General features: G+C 42.9%; 1 protein-coding gene across 1 annotated transcript; it reads right to left on the bottom strand.

Moving 5' to 3' along the window:
• Positions 1-15,684: 15,684 nt before the first annotated feature.
• CLDN5 (claudin 5) lies at positions 15,685-17,380 on the bottom strand. The gene has a single exon (XM_030583127.1). It carries the CDS (start codon positions 17,230-17,232, stop codon positions 16,576-16,578), a length of 657 nt encoding a protein of 218 aa, XP_030438987.1. The 5' UTR covers positions 17,233-17,380; the 3' UTR covers positions 15,685-16,575.
• Positions 17,381-24,506: the final 7,126 nt, after the last annotated feature.

Genomic DNA, 24,506 nt, shown 5'->3' with positions numbered 1-24,506 from the left:
CTGCTAGCAACCAATAAGTTTAAATATGGATGTAGCTATCACATTACTGATCCCAGTGTGGACAGGACTTTACACTTTTAAGTCTTTTTTAGCATGTGAGCTTTTTCTTCTACAACTTTTTTTAAACCCTCAGAAGGGAGGACCTGATGAAGTTTTGGGTTAGAGCTTCAAAGGTTTCCTTTCTGGAGACATGTCGCTCTTCTGCGTGAGGGACACCCACCTAGTAATGTCTGCACTGTTCCCATCTGTGCTCTCACTTACGTAAGCACCAAGATGACTCAGATTTTAAAATTATAATGATAACTCCCCGATTTAGAACTTTTACATGAAAAGTGTTTGTTACACTTAGAGCATTTAGGCCACAATTCTCCAAGACATGTAAGCAGATAAGTAATTCCATTGACCTTACTGGACTATTTGGTGCTTAAAGTCAGGCACATGCTTAAGTACCTTGCTGAATTAGAGCCTTATTATTCATGTCAGTTGTTGAGTCCTATCCTATTGTTGTTACAGTTCCCAGACACCACTGAACCCATATCCACACCCAATACTAATTCCAGTACCCTGACAATAGCATACTCTGTTATCCTTTTGGGTTGGGAGCTCAAAATTAGACTTTCAAAGCTGACAGTCCATTCAGACCAAATGTCTGCTGAAGCATGTTCTTTCAGTCCATGAAATGGGCATACTATTATTTTAATGAATATGCAAGAGATGTGTGGAAGTTTGTATGCTGAGCAATGTCTTCCATTCCACTAGTGCCTCCAATGCAGAAAGGGATTTCATCAGTAATTCATTGTTCCGGTATCTGGAGCTAGTCATAATGTGTGCAAGTACATGGAACAGTTGGCACAGTGAGAAAATATATAAAATATATCCCTGTGACATTCATTAGTGCTTTAACTACGGATGGGAGGAAAGGGCCTGCCCCTCAGTATCATACTGTTAGAGATGGATTATAATAGTAAGATGCTGAGTCTCTCCCCTCTTGTGAAAATACGTGAGGAAAGGCCCTAAGTGGAGGGAAGTTTGTCTTGTGACCCCCTCTCTATGTACACAATGTGCTACAGTTATGTTCCCAAACTGAGCAGAACTGTGGGAATCTGCAGGAGTCAGACAGCTGCACTGAGACTTCTATGCTAGGTCTATGCTATGCTAGGTCTGGGGTCCTGCCCATCTCTAGCATTGCTTGTAAAAAAGATGGGAGCTCAGGTGGGAGGGGTTAATGAGAGGAATTGATCTCCTTACCACCTGGATAACATAAAAACAGGACAAAGTTGTGCAGTTGGTAAATGATACTGGGTCTCAAAATTATTCCGGACTAGATGTTTAAATTCCACTGATGCATTTAAACATTTTTTTAAAAAATGTTGTAACAAACAAATGAAGTCATAAACAAACCCAGCAGCATGTACAATAGAGTATTATGTTGCTTTGAATCTTGGCATTAGCTTTCCTAGAAATAATAGCAGGAAATTATGGAGGGAAAAAATGGTGAAATCACTCAGCAGTCTTTGCTTATTCATTTTAGTCTTCTGTGTTGAGATAACGATTAGGTTTATTTGTATTATAAAATAAAAGATTGCTCTTATAATTGGAAACTGGTATGGCTGTGTAGCTAAGGGTAAAGATTATACTGGTTATTGCAACAGATATCCTAATTCTAACAAAAAATGCCCAGTGAAGACAGAACATTTAACTACTGGAACACCTAGCCTAAAAATATCCATAAAGCAAGAATTTTACAATGTTGAGTATTTTGTTGGAGCTGACAAGAAATTCTCAGGTTTTTCCAGTGATTTTTGTTTTCATTCCTTCTCATGGGGCAAGATTTTCATGGGAAGCTGTGTGCAGATAAAGTTGTACCATTTTGAGGTTTCATGTGTGCTCCAACCATAGAGTACTTTATTTTTCTTTCTCAGATGGATTATTTTGTGCCCCAACCTGCACTCATTTGAGACCTATTCTCCCCTGATGTGCGCACATTATAACGGCCATTAGTGTTAATGAGTTATGTGTGTACACATGGGTGGAGAATAGACCTTATTGTTGAGTGTGTTTGAAAGCCAGGATAGAATCCACAGGTACCTACACAGAGGGAGATTAACTGACATGGAAGTTGGAAAGAGTTCAAGAGAAATTATAGAATCACAGGGTTGGAAGGGACCTCAGGAGGTCATCTAGTCCAACCCCCTGCTCAAAGCAGGACCTAATCCTCAACTAAATCATCCCAGCCAGGGCTTTGTCAAGCCTGACCTTAAAAACCAATAACGAAGGAGATTCCACCACCTTCCTAGGTAACCCATTCCAGTACTTCACCACCCTCCTAAAGTTTATCCTAATATACAACCTCCCCCACTGCAACGTGAGACCATTACTCCTTGTTCTATCAAATACCAATCAGACCTCAACCAGCTAACCATTCTGCGTAATGTTGATTGGCTGAAACTTAAGAAAAATACACTGTTGATACATAAGAACTTAAAGAATAAGCAGAGTCCTGCACAGATACAAAATTTATATCCACAGATATAAATTGGTATCTGCAGAGCTGCAGGGCTCTACTGGGAACTGCAGTGGGGAAAGCAGCAGCATGTCAGGCTGATGCTCCCAGAAGCCTGCACTCCACGCCAGCAGCTCCTCTGGCATGGCTGTTCTGCCCCAGCCCTCCCAACTGCAGTGGGCACTATGCCCATCGACAGCTGTTCCTGGTTGTGCTAGTGCGTGCAAGTGGCTCTTACGCTCCCAAATAGGATTCCCTTCCATGCAGCGGTCTGTGTCTCCTACCCAGGAGCGTGCCAGGGACAGCTACCGTTAAGCCTGGTGCCTGCCCCAGTGCGTGGGACTGGGGGCAGTACAGTCAGGCCGGAGGAGCTGTCTGTCTGGGTGCTGGCTTCTGAGAGTGGTGACCCGACATGCTGCTGCTTTCCCTGCTGCAGTTCCCAGTAGAGCCCTGCAGTGCCGCAGATACCAATTTACACCTCTTGATATACATTTTGTATCCAGCTAGGGCTCTAAGAATAAGGCCTCTGATGTAATCCTGGCAATTATAGACTGATTAGCCTAACTTCAGTACCAGGCAAATTGATTGAAACTATAATAAAGAACAGAAGGTCAGACACACAGATGAACACACGATGTTGGGGAAAAGTCAACACAACTTTTGTAAAGGGGAATCATCAATCTATTAGAATTCTTTGAGGGTGTCAGCAAATACATAGTCAAGGGTCATCTAGTTGATAAAGTTTACTTGGACTTTCAGAAAGCCTTTGACCAGGTCCCTCACCAAAGGCTCTTAAGCAAACTAAGCAGTCATAGGGTAAGAAGGAAAGTCCACTCATGGATCAGTAACTGATTGAAAGATAGGAAACAAAGGGTAGGAATAAATGGTCATTTCACAGTGGAGAGAGGTAAATAGCAGAGTCTCCAGGGATCTGTACTGGGACCAGTGCTGTTCATCATATTTATAAATGATCTGGAAAAGGGGGTCAACAGTGAGGTACCAAAGTCTGTAGACAATACAGAATTACTTAAGATAGTTAAGCACGCTACAAAAAATTACAAAGAGATCTCACAAAACTGCATGACTGGGCAACAAAATGGCAGATGAATTTCAATGTTGATAATTGCAAAGTAATGCACATTGGAAAATATAATTCCACCTACATACACAAAATAATGAACATCTAAATTAGCTGTTACCACTCAAGAAGGAGCTCTTGGAGTCATCATGGATAGTTCTCTGAAAACAGCTGCTCAGTGTGCAGCAACAGTCAAAAAAGCTAACAGACTGTTAGGAACCATTAGGAGAGGGATAGATAATAAGACAGAAAATATCATAATGGCACTATATAAATCCATGGTGTACCTGCACCTGGAGTACTCTGTGCAGTTCCAGTTGCCCCATCTCAAAAAAGATATATTGGAATTGGAAAAAGTACAGTGAAGGGCAACAAAAATGAGTAGAGGTTTGGAACAGCTTTCATATGAGGAGAGATTACAGTGGCTGGGACTGAGATTTAGATTCAGTTTAGAACAGAGTTGACTAAGGGGGAGGGATACGACAGAAGTCTACAAAATCATGAATGGTGTGGAGAAAGTGAATAAGGAAGAGTTATTTACCCCTTCACATAACACAAGAACCAGGGATCACCCAATGAAATTAATAGGCAGCAAGTTTAAAACAAACATTAGGAAGTAGTTCTTCACCTCATGCACAGTCAACCTATAACATGCCAGGGGATGTTGGGAAGGTTAAAAGGATAACTATTCAAAACAGAATTAGGTAAATTCATAGAGGATAGGTCCATCAGTGGCTATTAGCTAAGATAGTCGGAGATGCAATCCTATGCTCTGGGTTTCCCTATACCTCTGACAGCCAGAAGCTGTATCTGGAATGACTGGAGATGGATCACTTGATAATGCCCTGTTCTGTTCATTTCCTCTGAAGCACCTGGCACTACCCACTGTCGGAAGTCAGGATGCTGCACTAGATGGACTATTGGTCTGATCTAGTCTGGCCATTCTTATGTTTTTATATCTAAAAATGCATTTAATGTTATAACTCTTTTTTTTTACCAGACTAATAAATATCATAATGGGGTCCATTTTCATTGGCCCTTTTAACTGTACCTGCAATATTTATGTTCTTATGAGTTTTGCTCATGTAAAAAAGATACACCTGAAAATTAAGGAGCCCAATTGAAAATTTGGCCTATGTTGTTTAAAATCACCAGACATATTTTTCTTTAACATAAGCACACATTCTATGCCTGATAGCAAACCTGAGAGTGACTGTTAACAGTGTTTTCACTTTTTACATTGTATTAATTTTTCTGTAGTATGTTATTTTCACAAGACTCAACAGGGGCCAGATTTTTCATTGAATGTGCATAGGCAGACCCTTGCATCCATGCAAAATCCCAGCAGAGAGTTTTTGGGAAACAAGTTGGAGGATCAAGGCCAAATGCATAACATCCAATTAGTCTATGCAATAAGCAATGTGTGAAAAGTGGACTAGATGTGGTGCAGAACTCAGCAAAAATAAACTCAAAACATACTGTCTACATATGGGGGGGAGGGATAGCTCAGTGGTTTGAGCATTGACCTGCTAAACCCAGGGTTGTAAATTTAATCCTTGAGGGAGCCATTTAGGGATCTGGGGCAAAAATCTGGGGATTAGTCCTGCTTTGAACAGGAGATTGGACTAGATAACCTCCTGAGGTCCCTTCCAACCCTGATATTCTGTGATTGTGTAGTATTATTTAGCTAGTAACACACTACATTTAAATGCTGATAAATTACAGAAATTCTTTCTAACATTTTGTTTGCCTTCAAGTACTCCAAGTACTGCTAATAGCGATAAGAATGTGAAATATTAGCTTACATTGGATATGTTAGATTGCATTTAACATATTTGCAGTATTTTAAATGATACAATAGGGTTACAATTCTGCTTGCCTAAAACCACAAATGATTTTCCCATAGCTAAAGGTCCTAATCCTGCAAGGTGCTAAGAGCCTAAAATGCCCATTGATGTCACTTAGCACCTTTCAGGATTGGGCCTGAAAGCAGCAATGTGCAGCAGTGTGATAACAGCTGGCACAGAATTCAAAGATTGCTGATGTGATCAAGGCTGGTTATGAGAAGGTTAACCACTGTTTACATTTAAAAATCAATCATTTTAAACATTTACTTTTGTCCTAGTGTGAATACACAATCCAATTTCCATTTAAACTAAATGTGTTGCGTTTTGTTGTTACCCACGAACTGAAAGATGGCAATAAATGTTCAAGATGTTTTATTGACCATATATATAAATTACATGTAAACCCTAAAATCTCTTCCCTCCCTGCACCTAAAAATCTGTTTAGATCAAAATGATAAAGAAATTAATCAGATTATATTGTTCTGCCTTTCAATTAAATTAGCCATTCACTAGCAGGTTTATAAATTAATTGTTTAGAAACTTGTCTCTGTTTCATTAAGGCCAGGGCAGCATCTTGCTGCTTCTTGTAATCTGTATCTATTTCATTTGGGACTGCCCCCCCCCCCCATTCCACAAATGCCCTGTATCCACCAGTCTCCAAGCTGTCCAGAAGCAGTTAATGCAGGGTTGACTGATCTTTGGGACAGTGAGAAATCAGAAATTTGTAGTTCTCTTTTCTTTGTTATTAGATCTTAACGATCTAAGCAAAAGTCTAAAAATATTTAAACACCCTGGACCACAGGTTCAAATCCCATCAGGTTTAGCTCTAGCCATCATCCTTCTGAGGTAGGTACACTGAATTCTTGGCAGTTTAAAATAAATAGATGAGTCTTTCAGATAAGATGTTAAACCCAGGTTTTTTCTGCTGTCTATGGATATTAAAGAATAGAGGTTTGCTCCAGTGTCCTTAGTCATTTCCTCTTCCTGAAGTGTTGTGCAGATGGCTGTTTGCTACCATCCACAATCTCCATTCAAGTACTAGCTGTGTTTCAGTAGTGATGTATGTAAATTGAGGCAACTTCTGTGCCGCACAACCCCTGAGTAAGTCAGTGATACATGGGGGACCCAGTAGGCATTAGAAGGGAGAGAATCCTCCCTAACTCTAAACTGTAGGCTGGGTGGAGAATGGCTTCACAGCCATTTCTACAGCCTCATAGACTCATAGACTCTAGGACTGGAAGGGACCTCGAGAGGTCATCGAGTCCAGTCCCCTGCCCTCATGGCAGGACCAAATACTGTCTAGACCATCCCTAACAGACATTTATCTAACCTACTCTTAAATATCTCCAGAGATGGAGATTCCACAACCTCCCTAGGCAATTTATTTCAGTGTTTAACTACCCTGACAGTTAGGAACTTTTTCCTAATGTCCAACCTAAATCTCCCTTGCTGCAGTTTAAGCCCATTGCTTCTTGTTCTATCATTGGAGGCTAAGATGAACAAGTTTTCTCCCTCCTCCTGATGACACCCTTTTAGATACCTGAAAACTGCTATCAGGTCCCCTCTCAGTCTTCTCTTTTCCAAACTAAACAAACCCAATTCCTTCAGCCTTCCTTCATAGGTCATGTTCTCAAGACCTTTAATCATTCTTGTTGCTCTTCTCTGGACCCTCTCCAATTTCTCCACATCTTTCTTGAAATGCGGTGCCCAGAACTGGACACAATACTCCAGTTGAGGCCTAACCAGCGCAGAGTAAAGCGGAAGAATGACTTCTCGTGTCTTGTTTACAACACACCTGTTAATGCATCCCAGAAACATGTTTGCTTTTTTTGCAACAGTATCACACTGTTGACTCATATTAAGCTTGTGGTCTACTATGACCCCTAGATCTCTTTCGGCCATACTCCTTCCTAGACAGTCTCTTCCCATTCTGTATATGTGAAACTGATTGTTCCTTCCTAGGTGGAGCCTCCTAACATGCCTGGACCCGATGGTGAGGAGCATCGCGCAGGAAGCCATACAGAGTGTGGTCAGGAAATGCATTGCCAGGGCCCCCTCCGAGCAGGATGTCGCCACTTACCTCAGTGGCTCCCTGCAGGCTGAGTTCAGAAGAGAGGGGGGAAACTGTCCTCTCTCTGGTCCTGTACCCGCAACGCCTCGAGACGAGTAGGAAAGAGGATCGGATGCCGCTGGAAGTGGTGCGAGGAGCACCGGGAGCTGGGAGTAGAGGTGCCATGCATAAAGACTCTGGACCACACCATCATCGGCCCAATCGCCAGAATGATGCTGGAAAGGACCCTGAAAGATGCCATCCGCTGCCACTATGCCGAGAATCTCAAGAGGAAGCCAGGGCAAGGTGTTTGAGGTGTCCAGCAAGTGGGACGCCAGCAACCACTTCCTCCCCGAGGGCAGCTTCACCAGGTTCGCCGACTGGCATTTTGTTCACCAGGTGCTGCTCAACTGCATCCCCCTCAATGGACGCGGAAAAGAAAGTCCTCATGGTAGACGTCACAGTGCCATTTGAAAACATGAGACAGCTCATGGTGTCCAATGCCATCAGATGGTCCAGAGACATCTATACGGAACACATCATGGGACACTGTCAATACCACGTTGACTAATCAAGACCACCGACCAGGGAAATAACTCAGTTCCTTCCCTGACTAACCAAGGGATGCACCCCACCTATGTACTTATTCGCTACACTGATACTGACTTGGACTCATTATACATTCCATGGGTGGCGTACCCAAGCCCACTTATCCACTGACACTTTAAAAACTCCCGCACCGCAAGCTGGGTCTATGCTGGTTATGTGATATGTAGATATCTCGTGATCCTTGTAACTGATATCAGTAATCCCTCATAACTCAAGCCGGACCCCAGATGTACCGTACCTTCCCTCTTAACTTGTGTATATTTAATTTTAAACATTAACTTTAATAAAAATTTAAAATCTATTCTCTAAGTGCACACACCCTCACAAGATCCACATGGGCCTTGTCTAAAATAGGGAAACTATTCAAAAAATTCCTATGTTCCCAATACCAGTTCATAGGTAGTTCATACCAGTAGCTCCATCAGGAGCCCTGCTGTCGACGGTGCCAGCGGCTGCCACCATTTTAAGCACCATGTCCATTAGAACCACTCTGAAAAGGGTCAGATGGCATGATGTATCTATATCTGCCCAGTGTTCTAGTCAATCTAGAACACATTAAATATTCTGTCTTGGATGGTGTTTGCAACTTCTTTTAGGTTCATCTACAAATTTTTTGAACATGCGGCTTGTTGTTCATGGTTCTATTATCTTGTAGCTGGTTTGTGATTTTTTTCCCTCTCTTTATAATTGTCCCATTATTTGACTGTGGTTTGAAATTAGAATTATTGGATAATTGCAAGGATCATTCTTCTTTGAATTTATAAAGTGTAGTACCACATTTGCTTTTCTCCAGCCTGTACATCTCTGTAGTTCTCTATCACTGAAAAAACAACAACCCCCAGTCAGTGATTCAGTACATTTAATTACATTTTTAGACTGCATGTCATCCAGGCCTATGGATAGGAGAGAGACAGTGTGTGTGTGTGTGTATAATATAAATATTTCAAATATACCTTTAAGCCTGCCTTTTGTTAATAGCTATTTCCCCCCAGGTTTTTGTGATGTCCTAAATGTAAAAGTTCTGAGTCCTGATTCTCCACTGTCTTGCACCTTGTGTAGTCATTTTACACCTGTGGAAGTGAATGTAAAATGTGGCCAATTCACTTACTTGCAGAACTGTGAATAGCTATACAAGGTGCATAGTAAAGGCAAATTTTATTTTATTTTATTTTTCAGAGATTTTAAAAAGGAATTCAGTATCCAACAATTCCGTCCCCAAAATCAGTGTATGTGCAGTGTCTCCATTCTTTGCGATAGATAGATTGCGTGTGTATGTGTACAAGACCATGATACTGAAGCAGGAAAAGCCATGGGTCATTTAAGCAGATCTGTGGCAATTCCTTTACAATTTCTAAATCACAAACAGTACACTTTCTTGGCCTGAATTGATGAAGTCAGTTTTGCAGCCTAAAATTTGAATTCAGTTGAGGATCCTCTTCAGTGTGGCAAATACAACATCCCAGAGCAGCTTATGATGGGCTAAGGAAAAGCAGGAACCCCATGTACTGAGAAGATTGGATAGGAGCCCTGGGTGGAATGCATCAGCATGCCTTTCACATAATATATATGTTTCCAACCGTTTAGGTTAATTCACAGCACTTATGACCTTTTCCTGCCATAACTTTGGTTTGAAGCTGTGTAACGTGCCCAAAGGATTCTGGGAGAGAAAAAAGCTCAATGTTGTAAACAAACTTCTAAAATGCCAAAGACAAAGCAAGTTGTTAAAGTGATTCATGGCAGATTCTTTCAATCTGCGGTTAAGAAAAAGAAAAGGTAAAGCAAAGCTTGAGTAGCCAAGCAATCTCAAAGCCTGACCACTGTTGCCATGGGAAGCTTTATCAATGACACAGTGGCTGAAATTGTCCTTTTCTTGTAACTGAAGGCTACAGTAAGAAGAAAAGAGAGTTTTTCAGACCAGCAGCCCCCTCCTGCAGGGAATCAGCAAGGAACAGCCTGGAATTAAGTCTCATTCACACACACACAAAGGTCTGATCAAAATGGGATTGACAAAATCCAGTCACTTTCAAAACATAAATCTGAGTCCTTTTGAGGCTCTGTCTTCGAAAGGATTTGCCTTACCACAGCCAGACTACAGGTAAGTTGAATGCAATTCTTGACCTGAAGACAGAATGTACTTGCTGCAGTGTTTCCTGATTTGTTTAATTTGGCGGAAGTATTTGCTACATCTTACCAAGCAAGTTACCAAGAGTTACAAAAGCAAACCCTGACACCCAAGTGATGTACCTATTAGTGATGATTTGCATACAAAGTTAAAGCTCTTCATTTCACTTCAGTGATGCATTGTGGGTCCAGTCTGATACGGAATCTTGCCTCTTTCAGCATTTCCCAAGTACAGAGAACAGACAGGAGACTGATTTAATGTTTAGGATGCTGTAATGGATCTCAGCTTGTTTAGAGCAAGGTGGGTGTTAAAGACAGATTAGATTGGAAAAGAAAGTAGGGTGCACTACTTACTTGCTCTTGGTACTTTGGAGATGGACAAAAAAAAACCAAGGACAAACTATGTGAGATTAAGTAGTCAGGTTTTAACATGGGAATAGCTGTATAAAGAAAACCGTGGGCGTGGACTGATTCCTCCCTTGGAGTGTAAAAGGCTTCAGTACATCCCGAAGAACAGATGCATGACAAATATAACTTTGTGCAGGAAAAGGAAATATTTCTTAAACATCCTATAGCAAACGTGACTGAGTTTCCCTTTCCTCCTGCCTGGTGCATTTCCCCTCTTTGCACAGATGGGTTCTAACTGCATTTGCAGAGTATGAACTATCGCCGACATTCAGATTCATAACTGTAGTGGTTCATTTAGCACTGCAGTTCTCAAACTGGGGGTCGGGACACCATTTTAATGCGGCCACCAGGGTTGGCATTAGACTTGCTGGGGCCAAAGCCAAAATCTGGGCCCCACCACCTGGGGTCAAAGCTGGAGCCCCACTGTCCAGGGCTGAAGCCAAAGCCTGAGAGTTTCAGCACTGGGTGGTGGGGCTCAGGTTACAGGCCCCCCACCTGGGACTGAAGGCCTTGGGTTTTCCCTCCCTCCCCCTGGCTGCCCAGGGTGATGGGGCTTGGGCTTTGGCAGGACTTGGGTGGGCTCAGGATTCGGGTCTCCCTCCTGGGGTCATGTAGTAAGTTTTGTTGTAAGAAGGGGGTTGCGGTGCAATTAAGTTTGAGAACCCCTGAATTAGCAGACAGAAGCCAAGCAGGCAGGCACCTTTTCTCCAGCCCAGCACGTGGAAGGCAACAAGAGGGTGGTGAGGAGCTTTTGTTCATCTCAACATAGCTAGCATGAATGCTGAAAAATGCAGTCTTTGAAGATGTTTTCTTTTTTAAACAACAACCTGTCCAAACAAGGGGATTATTTGATGAAGTCTATAAAGTATTGAATGAACTCCCTGACAAAGCTAGAACCTGGGCAAGGTCCCTGCTAGTCACGAGAATTTAGAGTTTCACTGAGCATTCATTTCTTTTGTATGTTTATGTTGACAGCATTTGTGAAATGTCCTTTTTCCAGCTCAAACACACTTTGTAGCAACTGAGTGGCAATGAGGATTGATAATAGTGTCCCCATCTTAAGTTACCAGCTCATCCTGGGCCTGATCCAAAGCTCATTGAAGTCAATGGGAATCTTTCCATAGATTTCATAGGCTTTGGATCAGGTCCATTGAGCCTGGACTGGTGATGATTCAAAGTTGTTACAACCTGATGGCGGTTCAGGGGCCTGTGTGAAATTACTTGGTGGCTCTCAATCCATTTCCATTTTCCATGTCACCAAACCTGCAACTACTGCTACTAATTTTTTAGCAGTCCCAGCAGCGAGGCTAAGAACTCAATGGTCCATCGAGAATAAACTGCTCACTTTCCGCTAGGGGTGATCCATCTGTGATCTGTCTTAGCTATGGAGGAGCAATGTAAATCACATCTTACATTGCTGCTGCCTGTGTCATGCCTGTTCTTTGAGGTCAAATAGTCTAGTGCTTGTCAGAAACACAACATTAATCTGATTTTTTTTTCACAAATAAAGGGCCCAGCCCTAAACTTTGGGAGCTGGAATTGCTCAGCCCATGGCAGGATCAAGGCCAAACCTCATTCTGATGAAAGCAGGACTTCCTGACATCTTCAGTTATTTCTCCAGTGCTCAGTTATGATTTTTATTTTGTTTGTGACTCTACATAGAAATAAAAAGCATCCAAACCTCAGGTTTTCACCTTGATGCCAGCTCCAGTGATGTTACTGTTCGTGTTCTCCCAGGTTGTTTTATAAAGACTGGCAACAGGAAAGCCTATCACAGGACGTAGAGCCATGACATCAGAATAAAGAAACTTTCAGAAGAAGTGGGCCAATTTTTCTATTAGTATAAAAGGGCTCCGCTCCATTCTTTCAGGAGAATTTTGTCCACTCACATAAGCAGAGAATGTGGCCCATTATTGGCAGAATGATGCTTTTTTTAGTGAGAGACATGCACAGAAGTAACACTTTTTTCATACAAGAGGTCTGGCTACAGTAATTGTTTCAGGTGTTGCTTTTAAGTGGCTGCAGCCCTGTGGTGATGTACAGCTGTGTTTCTAAAAGGCTTTTGATCAGTTTCCCTGTAAGGTGTTGATTTTTATAAGAGTGGTTCAAGGGGAAAACACAAACTATTTGATACTTAACCCCACTACCAGAAATAGTTGTTCAAAATATTGCTGGTCAGAGCCCAAATCTTGTTTTGTTGATTTAGGCCCCAGTCCCACAAACACTTTCACATGCACACAGCTTTACTCTCATTAGTGGGACTACTCACATAATAAAGTTGCATAGAAGTGTGTTTGCAGGATTGGGGCTTTATTCCTGGCTCAGGGGAAATTCCCATTGAAGTCAATGAGGTTTTGCCTGAGGAAAATGAGTAAGGACTGCAGGTCTGTTAACTTCATTCCTTACCCACAGGGGATCGACAGTAGTTAGATTAATTAGAGTGACAGTGTGGTACGAGGGGAAATGATAACGACAGGCCCAGATTACCCCCACTGATTTTTTCTGGAGTCAGTATGGGGATTCGTATTCTAGTTTGGTGTTTTTTGTAAAGGACACAAATAAGGCACCACACAAATTACAACCCAGCTTTGGTAGATTTCTTGCAAAATGTACACATTTAAATACTTCTAGAGTTTATAAGGTTACGGTGTTTACAAACAGAAGTTGCAAAGATGAAATACAGAATATTTCACTCTTGTACCAAAATTACATATTACGTTACAATAACAGTATTGTAGCTCTCATTTAAGACATTGACAGTTTAAGAACTGCACCCCTTTACTGAGGAAACAATTCTACACATATGGTGTTTGCTTAATGATCACATAGGCTCTGATCCTGCAAACATGCTTGTGTTTAAGCACGAAGTTTTATCTCCAATGGGACTAATCACATGCTTAATGTTAACCATATACATAAGTGTTTGCAGGATCAAGGTCTAGTCTCTCAAGCCTCTGTGTATTGACACCACCACTTTTTTATGTTTACTAAGCAAAGCAAGAACAATATGGATGAAGCCCTATTGCAAAACTACAGATCCAGTTAAATCACAAGTCTCAGCAACAATGGCAAATATTCGGAGTTGACATACACATGTGTATTATATGTTTGTGATGGAACCATGAGGCTGTAATTAAGGTTTAGTGTAACAGTGCGAGGGAGACTAATGTGTAGAGTATTTCCTTATTAGTTGGAGGCAGAAGGTAGTTCCTTATGGAGTCCATCAGGGTCGGTAGAAGTGTGCTGCGTTGGTATAACAGTACTGTCACATGGCCTAGAACTTGTTTAATTGTTTTTAGGGTTTGCATTAGGAACTGTCATACTTACTCAGTCTCTAATCCCTTTTAAAAGAAGCTTGTTCCACACACATCTAAGTCAGGAAATCCCAAGTTGTGCTTGCATAGAGCAAAAATTAGTCATCCTTCCTCCCCAGTGATAAAAGTTATGGTGGCTATGGGAGCCATAACCTTGAGTTTCTTGATTATTGCGTGTAAAGTCTCAGCAATAATATCAGGTTAAGAATTTTTTGCATTTACTTGTTTGTTTTTTAAATAAAGGATGGTGTTAGTAAATTTAACTGCTGTTGGACAATCAAACAGATGCATATTCACATTAAATTGTGCCCCTACTGAGCACACAAAATTTGATATTGGCAGCAAGACGGACTCAGCAAGATGGTAACCAAGACCTTGCAGAGTCCTTTACATTACTTGTAAAGTGATATCAAAAGGAGCCTACTTGGCCTAACTATATTCTATTCAGCATCAATGCTTCCAATTTCAAATTGTGCATGCAAAGCATGTGCCAGAGCAAGTACACATTGTAAGCTGTAATGATTTCATATTCAAGTAAACATAGAATAGGAATGGGTTAAGGAGGAGGGATGGTTGGCTGGCCTGGGAGAACAGAGCAATCAAGGTTAAAACTCATCTTACATTGTATTTGAATGCACACTGCTTCCGGTGCACATGGACCAGTGCCTATACCTGAACGACTGTCTCAATTAGTGGAAAATCAAAGATCTCAGTCCATGATTGTTCTAAACCAATTTTCTTCAAACATAGCAGGGCAGAAGTTAATTGTCTAAACTGAGGAATTAAGACCAAGGTTAGTTTGAAGTTTTAAAAAGAACTTACATTTTATTAATCCAAGCTCAAAAAAATTGAAAAAACTCTTAAATAATGAAAAAACAAACAAACCCACCACTGTTACAATAAGCCAGATGCCGGTATTTTCTTTAAAAGAAAATAAATAAGAGAAATTTCAACCCAAAGGGTCTTTTTTTAAAAAAGAAAATGTGAAAGGACTGAAAATATTTTATGATGAAAGTTAGTGTAATAGTGGCACAATTCATTATCATCACACATATCAGTTGATAAGATATAAAAATTTGAAGTCTTGTAAAAGAATCCATTAAAAAAGCCAAATTGTACACCCAACATTCAGATTTGAAGGAGGCAGGGGCGGCTCTAGGTATTTTGCCGCCCCAAGCACGGCAGGCAGGCTGCCTTCGGGGCTTGCCTGTGGAAGGTCCCCGGTCCCGCAGATTCGGCAGCACGCCTGGACCAGCGGACCCTCCGCAGGCAAGCCACCTAAGGCAACCTGCCTGCCGCCCTCACAGCGACCAGCAGAGCGCCCTCCATGGCTTGCCGCCCCAGGCACGCATTTGGCGTGCTGGTGCCTGAAGCCACCCCTGGAAGGAGGTGATGACAAAGTCCTACTGGGGGAATGTTCAGAACACTCACCCCTAGGAAGAGATGTTTGCTAGCACAAGCCATTTGGTGCACTAACAGATGCAAACTCCTCTCTTATTTTTGCAGATACATTATACTATAAACTCCTATTCCCTATGGGTTTTTCTCGACACAAAATGGGAGAACAGTTTGGTAGCTGTGCATGATGCCCTAGCATACCCTGCCTCCTTCCAAAGTTTGTTTCAAACAACCAGATACTGGTTGTTAATTACCAAATTCCAGTGCTGGGCTGTCACCTACTCCTACCCCAAATAGTTCGTATATCTTTATAATAACAAAACATGCAGCCAGAATATAAAAATATACATATAAAATATAGACAATCTCGTTTGTTTTTTTATTATAAAAACAGGGTTAACAAATAAGGAGTGTTGAGTTTTGAAATAGTTCTGTAAAATCCTGTACCAGAATCGTCCTAACTGCTTAGACTGATGCCCCGCAGAGTTTAGGTTAGTTAATTTCATTAGCCATGTGTTCACTCGGGTCTGTACAGCGGCAGGGCAGCACGTTACAACAGCAGAATTAAGCTTTTTTAAATAATAATAATAAAAAAAGACAATAAGGGAAGGATGATTCCCCAGATAGGGAGATGAATTCGCTGCTTAAGAGGCTTTGTTTTAAGAGAGTTCTCATTTCTCCACAATCGGATGGAGAACGCAGACTTTTTCTTATTCTCTAATGATACACAAACAATCCCATAGGTCATTTTTGGGGCAGCAGTAATAATCATCACATTAAATACGCAGGTGTGGGTTTGTAATTAGTCACAAAGAAGTTTTAAAACAAACACAAAACCCCTGAGCACCTGCTCTGTGGTCCGTATTCCTGCAGTAATGGGTTAGCTCGCTTTCATGTTACATAGCATACATCTCAAAGCAAACCACCCCCTTCCAGTTAAGGCGAAGCAGTGCCGGCCATTGGTTGCCCGGCCGGTTTACCGCTCATCCCGGAGGAGACAGGAGTGGGGAAGGGAGCCCGAATTCACGCCGGGGGTCATTTTTGATTAACGTTTGTAAGGCTCAAGCAAGGGCGAGCTCCAGGGCGCAGCCGGGCTGGTCTTGTGCCACTGAGCGGTACCTGCGCACAGTCCAGTTCGGAGCTCGCCTCCCCGCCGAGTCATTTCAAGCATCACCGGGGCGGAAGCCGGGCACAGGGCAGGGTGCAGGGGCTGCTCTGGGTCCGGCTGGGAGCCGCAGCCCGGCCCCTCAGACGTAGTTCTTCTTGTCGTACTCCCCGTTGGAGGTGGGCCGCCGGGTGGAGGCCGAGTACTTGACCGGGAAGGTGTTCTCGCCGTCCCCGGGGCAGGAGCAGGAGCAGCAAATCAGGCTGCCCCCGAGAAGCAGCAGGGCCGTGGCCGCCCAGCCGATGTAGAGCGCGGCCCCCATCTCCCGCTTCATGGAGTTGGGCACTTTGGGGTCGTAGAAGCCGCTGATGATGATGTTGGCGAACCAGCAGACGGGGATGAGGACCAGCACCCCGCAGAGGATGTAGAGGACCCCGCCGGCCATCACGATCCAGGACTTGGCCTTGCCAGCTCGGACGCAGGTGGTGCACTGGGCCCCCACCACGGTCACCATCAGCGCCACCAGGCCCAGCAGGCTCACCAGGACGGTGAGCGCTCGGCCCGCCTGCATGTGGGGATCCAGCGCCAGGATGGAGTCGTGGAGTTTGCACTGCATCTGCCCGGTGCTCTGCACCACACAGTTCATCCACAGCCCCTCCCAGGTGGTCTGCGCCACCACGATGTGGCCGTCGATGTAGGCGGACACCTGCCACGTGGGCAAGCCGCAGGCCAGGATGACCCCCACCCAGCCCACGATGCACAGCCCCAGGCCCAGGATCTCCCGCGCTGCCGAGGTCATTCTGCTCCCCTGGATTCACGAGCTGCTCGGGACTCCGCTGCCAGTGGCTTCGCGCTTTCTCTGGAGCCGGCTTGGGTTGCGAGTGCCAGCCGGCGGCCCGCGGGGCTCTATTTGAAGCCGCAGGGCGGGCCCCTCCCTCTCACCCCCGGCCAGTCCCAGGCAGCGGAGGCCGCCCCCGGCCAGCGAGGGGCTGGGGGAAGGAAGCAGGAGCGCGTGTGAATGACGAACGCTTGGAAGGAGTTGGGGGGGTCAGGAAAAGAGGCTGGAAAGGAGCCAGATGCAGACGCTGCAGCTTCGTCGTCCCCTCCCATGGGGCGGGGGTGGGGGGTGTCCCTGTGTGGTTAAGGGTGAGGCTCTATGACTGACGGGCAGCGTGCGCCAGCTCTTGCATTGCGACAGTGACACAGATACAGGATGGGGACAGGATGATCCCTGCGGCTTGGGCCCCCCATGATGAAGAGGGAAGTGACCGTCACAATGGGAGATGAAGTCACTTCAATTACCCCTTCCGTGGTGGTTCACTTTTCTGGCATAGGGGGCAGGGGAACCTGACCTCTCCTTTCCCCTGCCTGCGTGTCTGGACTTCAGCCTGGGTTGTTATAGTATGTCTCTTTACCGCACTACTGCAAGGGGTTTGTGTGGCAGAGGCTCCGCAGACTACAAAGGACATTGGATTATCTCTGTCTTTTGGTTTGGCTGGGAGTCAGCCACAAATTTGCAAATCGTCCCTTTCACAAATGACTGTTGCTTAAAGCGCTGCTCCTATCTTAGCCTGACAATCCATAAAGCACAGGTATGCTGTTACAACTGTTACTGATTGTGGACATGTTGGGTACTGTGTTGTAGCCCATTTGGTCCCGGGATAGTAGAGGGACAAGGTGGGTGAGGTAATATCTTTTAATGGACCAACTTTTGTTGGTGAGAGGAGAGATAAGCTTTCCAGCTACATAGAGCTCTTCTTTGGGTTCTTGGACAAAATGTCATTCTTGTTTGGATCATTCTAATTGCTCCTGAAAACCTTAGATCTTCCTAAAGGACCAAAGGGTAGCAGTAGTTCAACATGCTGATAACCTTAACAAGCTCTATGGCAGAACCTTTGTTAACTTAGACAGGTCTGAGGTTGTCAGAAACAGAAAAAATTAAAAAGGCGGCTGAGAGAAATAATGAGGGGATGGAAAGTTTTTTAATTGACAAAGCCTATGGTGGCAAGTTCAAAGAGAGTCCACTGAGATCTCGCTGGGCAGAAGCACAATAGCCTGTGCTACTTGACTAATAGTGCAGAATTGTCAGTCAAAGAACTAAATGCATTTGCTGAAAAAAAGCATAAAATCGAATACACATTGCATACAGCACAAAAGCCTAAGCAAATTCTATGCCAAAATGTAGTTTTGAGAAACTTTCTCCAAGAACAATGAACTATACATGGAATCTTCTTGTCCTGTTTCTTTACCCAATGATTACTTTAATATTCTAGCTAAAATACTGGTGAAGAGACTTCTTCATTCATGAAGATCAATCCGTTTTATACTGGGGAGGACAACAGGAAAGGAGAGATGCACATTGTCCAGTGATGAGGTACATGTTTGAAGGAGACACATTTGACTAATTACTCACTTGATCGTTTTTATTATGTGAAAAGAGTTTGACTGGGTTAAGCTGGGGGTATTCACAGGAGATTTCACCAGCAATGCAGTCATTAATCAAATGGACAAGAACTTTTATGTTTTAGTTCTAATGCATTAATTAAAACCAATTATATGATTTCTGATTTATCTGTAGAGTCTTTGGTTTATATGTTAAGAGAACTGATATTAGCTGATTGGAAGGAATCCATCTAGGTATATGATTTCATGATTTGCTATTGCCACTTTGATTTATATGACTTATTAGATGGAACCTAATGTCAAGACACCTAAATGCTTGGGAAAAATTATCTTGTGAATATTCTGATTTAAGAATTAATTGGGGAAAGCTTGTTGCAGCACAGGGCTCCTTGAATAAGCTTCCATTGACATGGAATATTGGTGTGATTAAATTGTTAGGGATATAGATGTGGAATCAAAGTGGCAGAGATACAGGTGAGAGGCAATGTCTTTAAAAAGTTGGATTATGCGTTTTTTGACTAGCGGATTCATAAATTATGAGACAAAAATGGAGGCTGGACTCTTTGACTTGCAAAGAAATGATCCTTGCAAGAAATTCTCTCATATAATCCCTGCAGTCAGTGTGTTTATTGGCTCATACATTCTTTGTAAAGCTGCCTGCAAAATCCCATGGAGAGGAACTCAGATGCAGCGAGTAGTATATGGCTCGATAGCATTCATCACCATATATTATTTGACAGGATTTCATGCCCAATTTTGGGCTTATGTACAGCCCTCCGTTCCTGTTTCCATTGGTGTCGAGGTTTGGTGCCGTCAGCCATTTTGAAATTTTGTTGTTGTTATTTTTTATGTTTGAATAGGGGGAATGTTGCATGCTTGTGATTCGATACATTTGGTTGATTGTTTAGAGAAAAAGATTGAAAGAATAGAGTCAGATTTACTAGGTGCATAACTGTAGTAGCAACAGCTGTCGCGGCATTAATGATCATTTGTTAATGAATCATTGAACTGTAAGAACATTGTGAGTTTTTAAAAAAAGGAACTCAGATGCTTGCCTACAAAGACATGGTTTATAAATGGTAATTTTATGAGTTAAACATCCCCCATGAAACATCAAATTGATCTGTGCTTCCTTTTAGGCAATCACAGCCCTTTTCTACTCTGGCTGTTGAAATTCATTCCCTTCTGTGTGCAATGGCTTTAGTAGGCATAGGACAGAACACAAGAGATCCCCAAAATTTACAGCAACTGTGCCATTTTATTGCCTAAAACTTCAACTAGACCGGCCAGTGCCCAGCATTTCCCATTCAACTGTATATGCTCAAACCTGTAGCATAGGAGCTGTGCTAAACTTGCCACTAATTCTCATCAAATTATAACCAGAGAGTTTGTTTTATACTGTACTTGTTAAGATCATAGAATCATAGAATATCAGGGTTGGAAGGGACCTCAGGAGGTCATCTAGTCCAACCCCCTGCTCAATGCAGGACCAATCCCCAACTAAATCATCCCAGCCAGGGCTTTGTCAAGCTTGACCTTAAAAATCTCTAAGGAAGGAGATTCCACTACCTCCCTAGGTAACCCATTCCAGTGCTTCCACCACCCTCCTAGTGAGAAAGATTTCTTAATATCCAACCTAAACCTCCCCCACTGCAACTTGTGACTATTACTCCTTGTTCTGTCATCTGCTACCACTGAGAACTGTCTAGATTCATCCTCTTTGGAACCCCCTTTCAGGTAGTTGAAAGCAGCTATCAAATCCCCCCTCATTCATCTCTTCTGCAGACTAAATAAACCCAGTTCCGTCAGCCTTTCCTCATAAGTCATGTGCTCCAGCCCCCTAATCATTTTTGTTGCCCTCTGCTGGACTCTTTCCAATTTTTCCACATCCTTCTTGTAGCGTGGGGCCCAAAACTGGACACAGTACTCAGGATGAGGCTTCACCAATGCCAAATAAAGGGGAATGATCATGTCCCTAGATCTGCTGGCAGTGCTCCTACTTATACAGCCCAAAATGCCATTAGCCTTCTTGGCAACAAGGGCACACTGTTGACTCATATCCAGCTTCTCATTCACTGTAACCTCTAGGTCCTTTTCTGGAGAACTGCTGCCTAGCCACTCGGTTCCTAGTCTGTAGCAGTGCATGGAATTCTTCCATCCTAAGTGCAGGACTCTGCAATTGTCTTTGTTGAATCTCATCAGATTTCTTTTAGCCCAATCCTCTAATTTGTCTAGGTCCCTCTGTATTCTATCCCTACCCTCCAGCGTATCTACCATTCTTCCCAGTTTAGTGTCATCTGCAAACTTGCTGAGAGTGCAGTCCATGCCATCCTCCAGATCATTAAGGAAGATATTGAACAAAACTGGCCCCAGGACCGACCCTTGGGGTACGCCGCTTGATACCGGCTGCCAGCTAGGCATGGAGCCATTGATCGCTACCCTTTGAGTCCAATGATCTAGCCAGCTTTCTATCCACCTTATAGTCCATTCATCCAGCCCATACTTCTTTAACTTGCCAGCAAGAATACCGTGGGAGATCGTATCAAAAGCTTTGCTAAAGTCAAGGAATAACATGTCCAGGCCCCATGGACTTGTGCTCATCCAGCTTTTCTAAATAGTCCTGAACCACTTCTTTCTCCACAGAGGGCTGCTCACCTCCTCCCCATACTGTGCTGCCCAGTGCAGCAGTCTGGGAGCTGACCTTGTTCGTGAAGACAGAGGCAAAAAAATCATTGAGTACATTAGCTTTTTCCACATCCTCTGTCACTAGGTTGCCTCACCCATTCTGTAAGGGGCCCACACTTTCCCTGACCTTCTTCTTATTGCTAATATATCTGTAGAAAACCTTCATGTTACCCTTAACATCCCTTGCTAGCTGCAACTCCAATTGTGATTTGGCCTTCCTGATTTCACTCCTGCAATCCTGAGCAATATTTTTATACTGTTCCTTGGTCATTTGTCCAAGCTTCTACTTCTTGTAAGCTTCTTTTTTGTGTTTAAGATCAGCTAGGACTTCACTGTTAAGCCAAGCTGGTCGTCTGCCATATTTACTATTCTTTCTACACATCGAGATGGTTTGTTCCTGCAACCTCAATAAGGATTCTTTAAAATACAGCCAGCTCTCCTGGACTCCTTTCTCCCTCATGTTATTCTCCCAGGGGATCCTGCCCATCAGTTCCCTGAGGGAGTCAAAGTCTGCTTTTCTGAAGTCCAGGGTCCTTATTCTGCTGCTCTCCTTTATTCCATTTGTCAGGATCCTGAACTCGACCATCTCATGGTCCCTGCTTCCCAGGTTCCCATCAACTTTTGCTTCCCGTACTGTTTCTTCCTTGTTTGTGAGCAGCAGGTCAAGAAGAGCTCTGCTCCTAGTTGGTTCCTCCAGCACTTGCACCAGGAAATTGTCCCCTACACTTTCCAAAAAATTCCTGGATTGTCTGTGCACCACTGTATTGCTCTCCTAGCGGATATTGGGGTGATTGAAGTCCCCCATGAGAACCAGGGCCTGTGATCTAGTAACTTCTGTTAGTTGCCTGAAGAAGGCCTCGTCCACCTCATCTCCCTAGTCTGGTTATCTCTAGCAGACTCTTACCACCACATCACCCTTGTTGCTCACACTTTTAAATTTAATCCAGATACTCTCAGGTTTTTCTGCAGTTTCACACTGGAGCTCTGATCTTACAAACAATGCAACTCCCCCACCTTTTCTGCCCTGTCTGTCCTTCCTGAACAGTTTATATCCATCCATGACAGTACTCTAGTCATGTGAGTTATCTCACCAAGTCTCTATTATTCCAATCACATCCATAATGCCAAGATCAGAGATAAGAAGGCTGCTTCTTTGCCACCCTTTAACAAATACAAGTGAAAGTTATATTAAGATTTGTAAAGGAATAAACACTTTAAAATACAAACCTATATGAAGACACATCCCTTTATTTAACATTTTTATAGGTGTGTTTCAATAAAATAGAGCATGTAGAAACGCCCAGGGCTGACTCCAGGCACCAGCCAAGGAAGCAGGGGCTTGGGGCGGCCAATGGGTCTTTGGCAGCAATTTGGCGGTGGGGTCCCTCAGTCCCTCTTGGAGTGAAGGATCTGCTGCTGAATTGCCGCTGAAGAATGAACCAGCATGGCAGAGTTGCCGCCGAATTGCCGCCAATTGCACCTTTTTTTTTCCCCTCTTCCCCACTTGGGGCAGCAAAAAAACTGGAGCCAGCCCTGGAAATGCCCTAGGTTTAAAACCACAGGACCTTAGTAACAGCCAGTTTATATTACCCTTATTTTATAAACCAGTGGATCAGAGAGAAGAAGTTTGTTTCTTACCCCCACTGCACTTTTTAACAAATACAAGTGAAAGTTATGTTAAGTTTTCTAAAGGAATAAACACTTTAAAAGACAAGCCTATATGAAGACAGAACCCTTTATTTAATACTTTTATATGTATGTTTCAAAAAAAAATAAAAAGAGTATGCACAAACACTCCAGAGATAAAACCACGGAACCTTAGTAACCGTAGTAACTTTTTATCTCTGATCCACTGGCTCACAGATGCTGTTTTTGCTGCAGCTTCAAATTGTCCTCACTAAAGGCATAGGGAAAAGGTTTTAAAAACTTTTTGTTACTATGGGTTTGTGGGTTTAACCCTGGGGTGCTTCTGCATGCTCTTTTTTTTGTTATTGAAACACACATGTAAAAGTGTTAAATGGAGGGATATTTCTTCAGATAGGCTTGTCTTTCAAAGTGGTCTTCTTTGTTTCTAATCCACTAACTTAAAAAGGCTGCTTCAAATTGTCCTCACTAAAAAATAACCAATGTTAACAAAAGCCCAGGGAAAACTTTTTTTATTACTATAAATTACTTTGATAAAATGGTTGTCTATGGTTTTAATCCTGGGGTGTTTCTGCATGCTTATTTTTTATTAAAACACCTATACATAAAGGGCTGTTTCTTCAAATAGGCTTGTCTTTTCAAGTGATTATAAAATAGAGCTTTATTCCTTTACAAAACTTAATATAACTTGTTCTTGCTTGTGTTCAAAAGTTTAAATAGAAACAAACTTCTTATCTCTAACTCTGGACATCCAACAGCCTTCTTTATCTCTAATTCACTGGCTAGCAAAGTTGCTTTTGCTGCAGCTTCAAATTGTCCTCACCAAAGGCATAGGGAAAAACTTTTAAAAACGGTTTGTAACTAAGGGCTTATGGTTTCAACCTTTATTAAAGCACCTATGTAAAAGTGCGGGAAAGATGCTTGGGGTCTGTTTTTTTAGGCAAGAATAAGGCAGTTAAAGGGACGGGGAGGGTAGTGAGGGGAGGGGAAGGAGATGGCTCCTGTTTAAAAATCTTGAGACTATAGGATTGGTTCAGGAAAATGTATTCTATGACGCAGCTGTAGAACAGCATCTGATTCGTCTGATCCAGAGGTGTAGATAACTAGCCTGAGGGGTTGTGAGCCTTGGGAGCTCCCTCTTTCCCCAGGAACAGTCGCAAGGGTAAGATCTCTCTCTCTGACTCACTCACATGCTGCCTATCTTTGCCCTTTGAAAAGGGGCTTTCTTTTCCCTTTTCCTGCCGTGTTCTCTCTTTTAACCTATCTGTATATTTTTCTCTTTTATTTCACTTTTTTTAAATGCTCTTTTTTAACTTACTCTTATATTTAATAAACCTTTTA

Source organism: Gopherus evgoodei, chromosome 13, assembly GCF_007399415.2.
Source record: "Gopherus evgoodei ecotype Sinaloan lineage chromosome 13, rGopEvg1_v1.p, whole genome shotgun sequence".
NCBI classification, from domain to species: Eukaryota; Metazoa; Chordata; order Testudines; family Testudinidae; genus Gopherus; species Gopherus evgoodei.
This window is presented reverse-complemented; position numbering and strand designations above follow the sequence as displayed.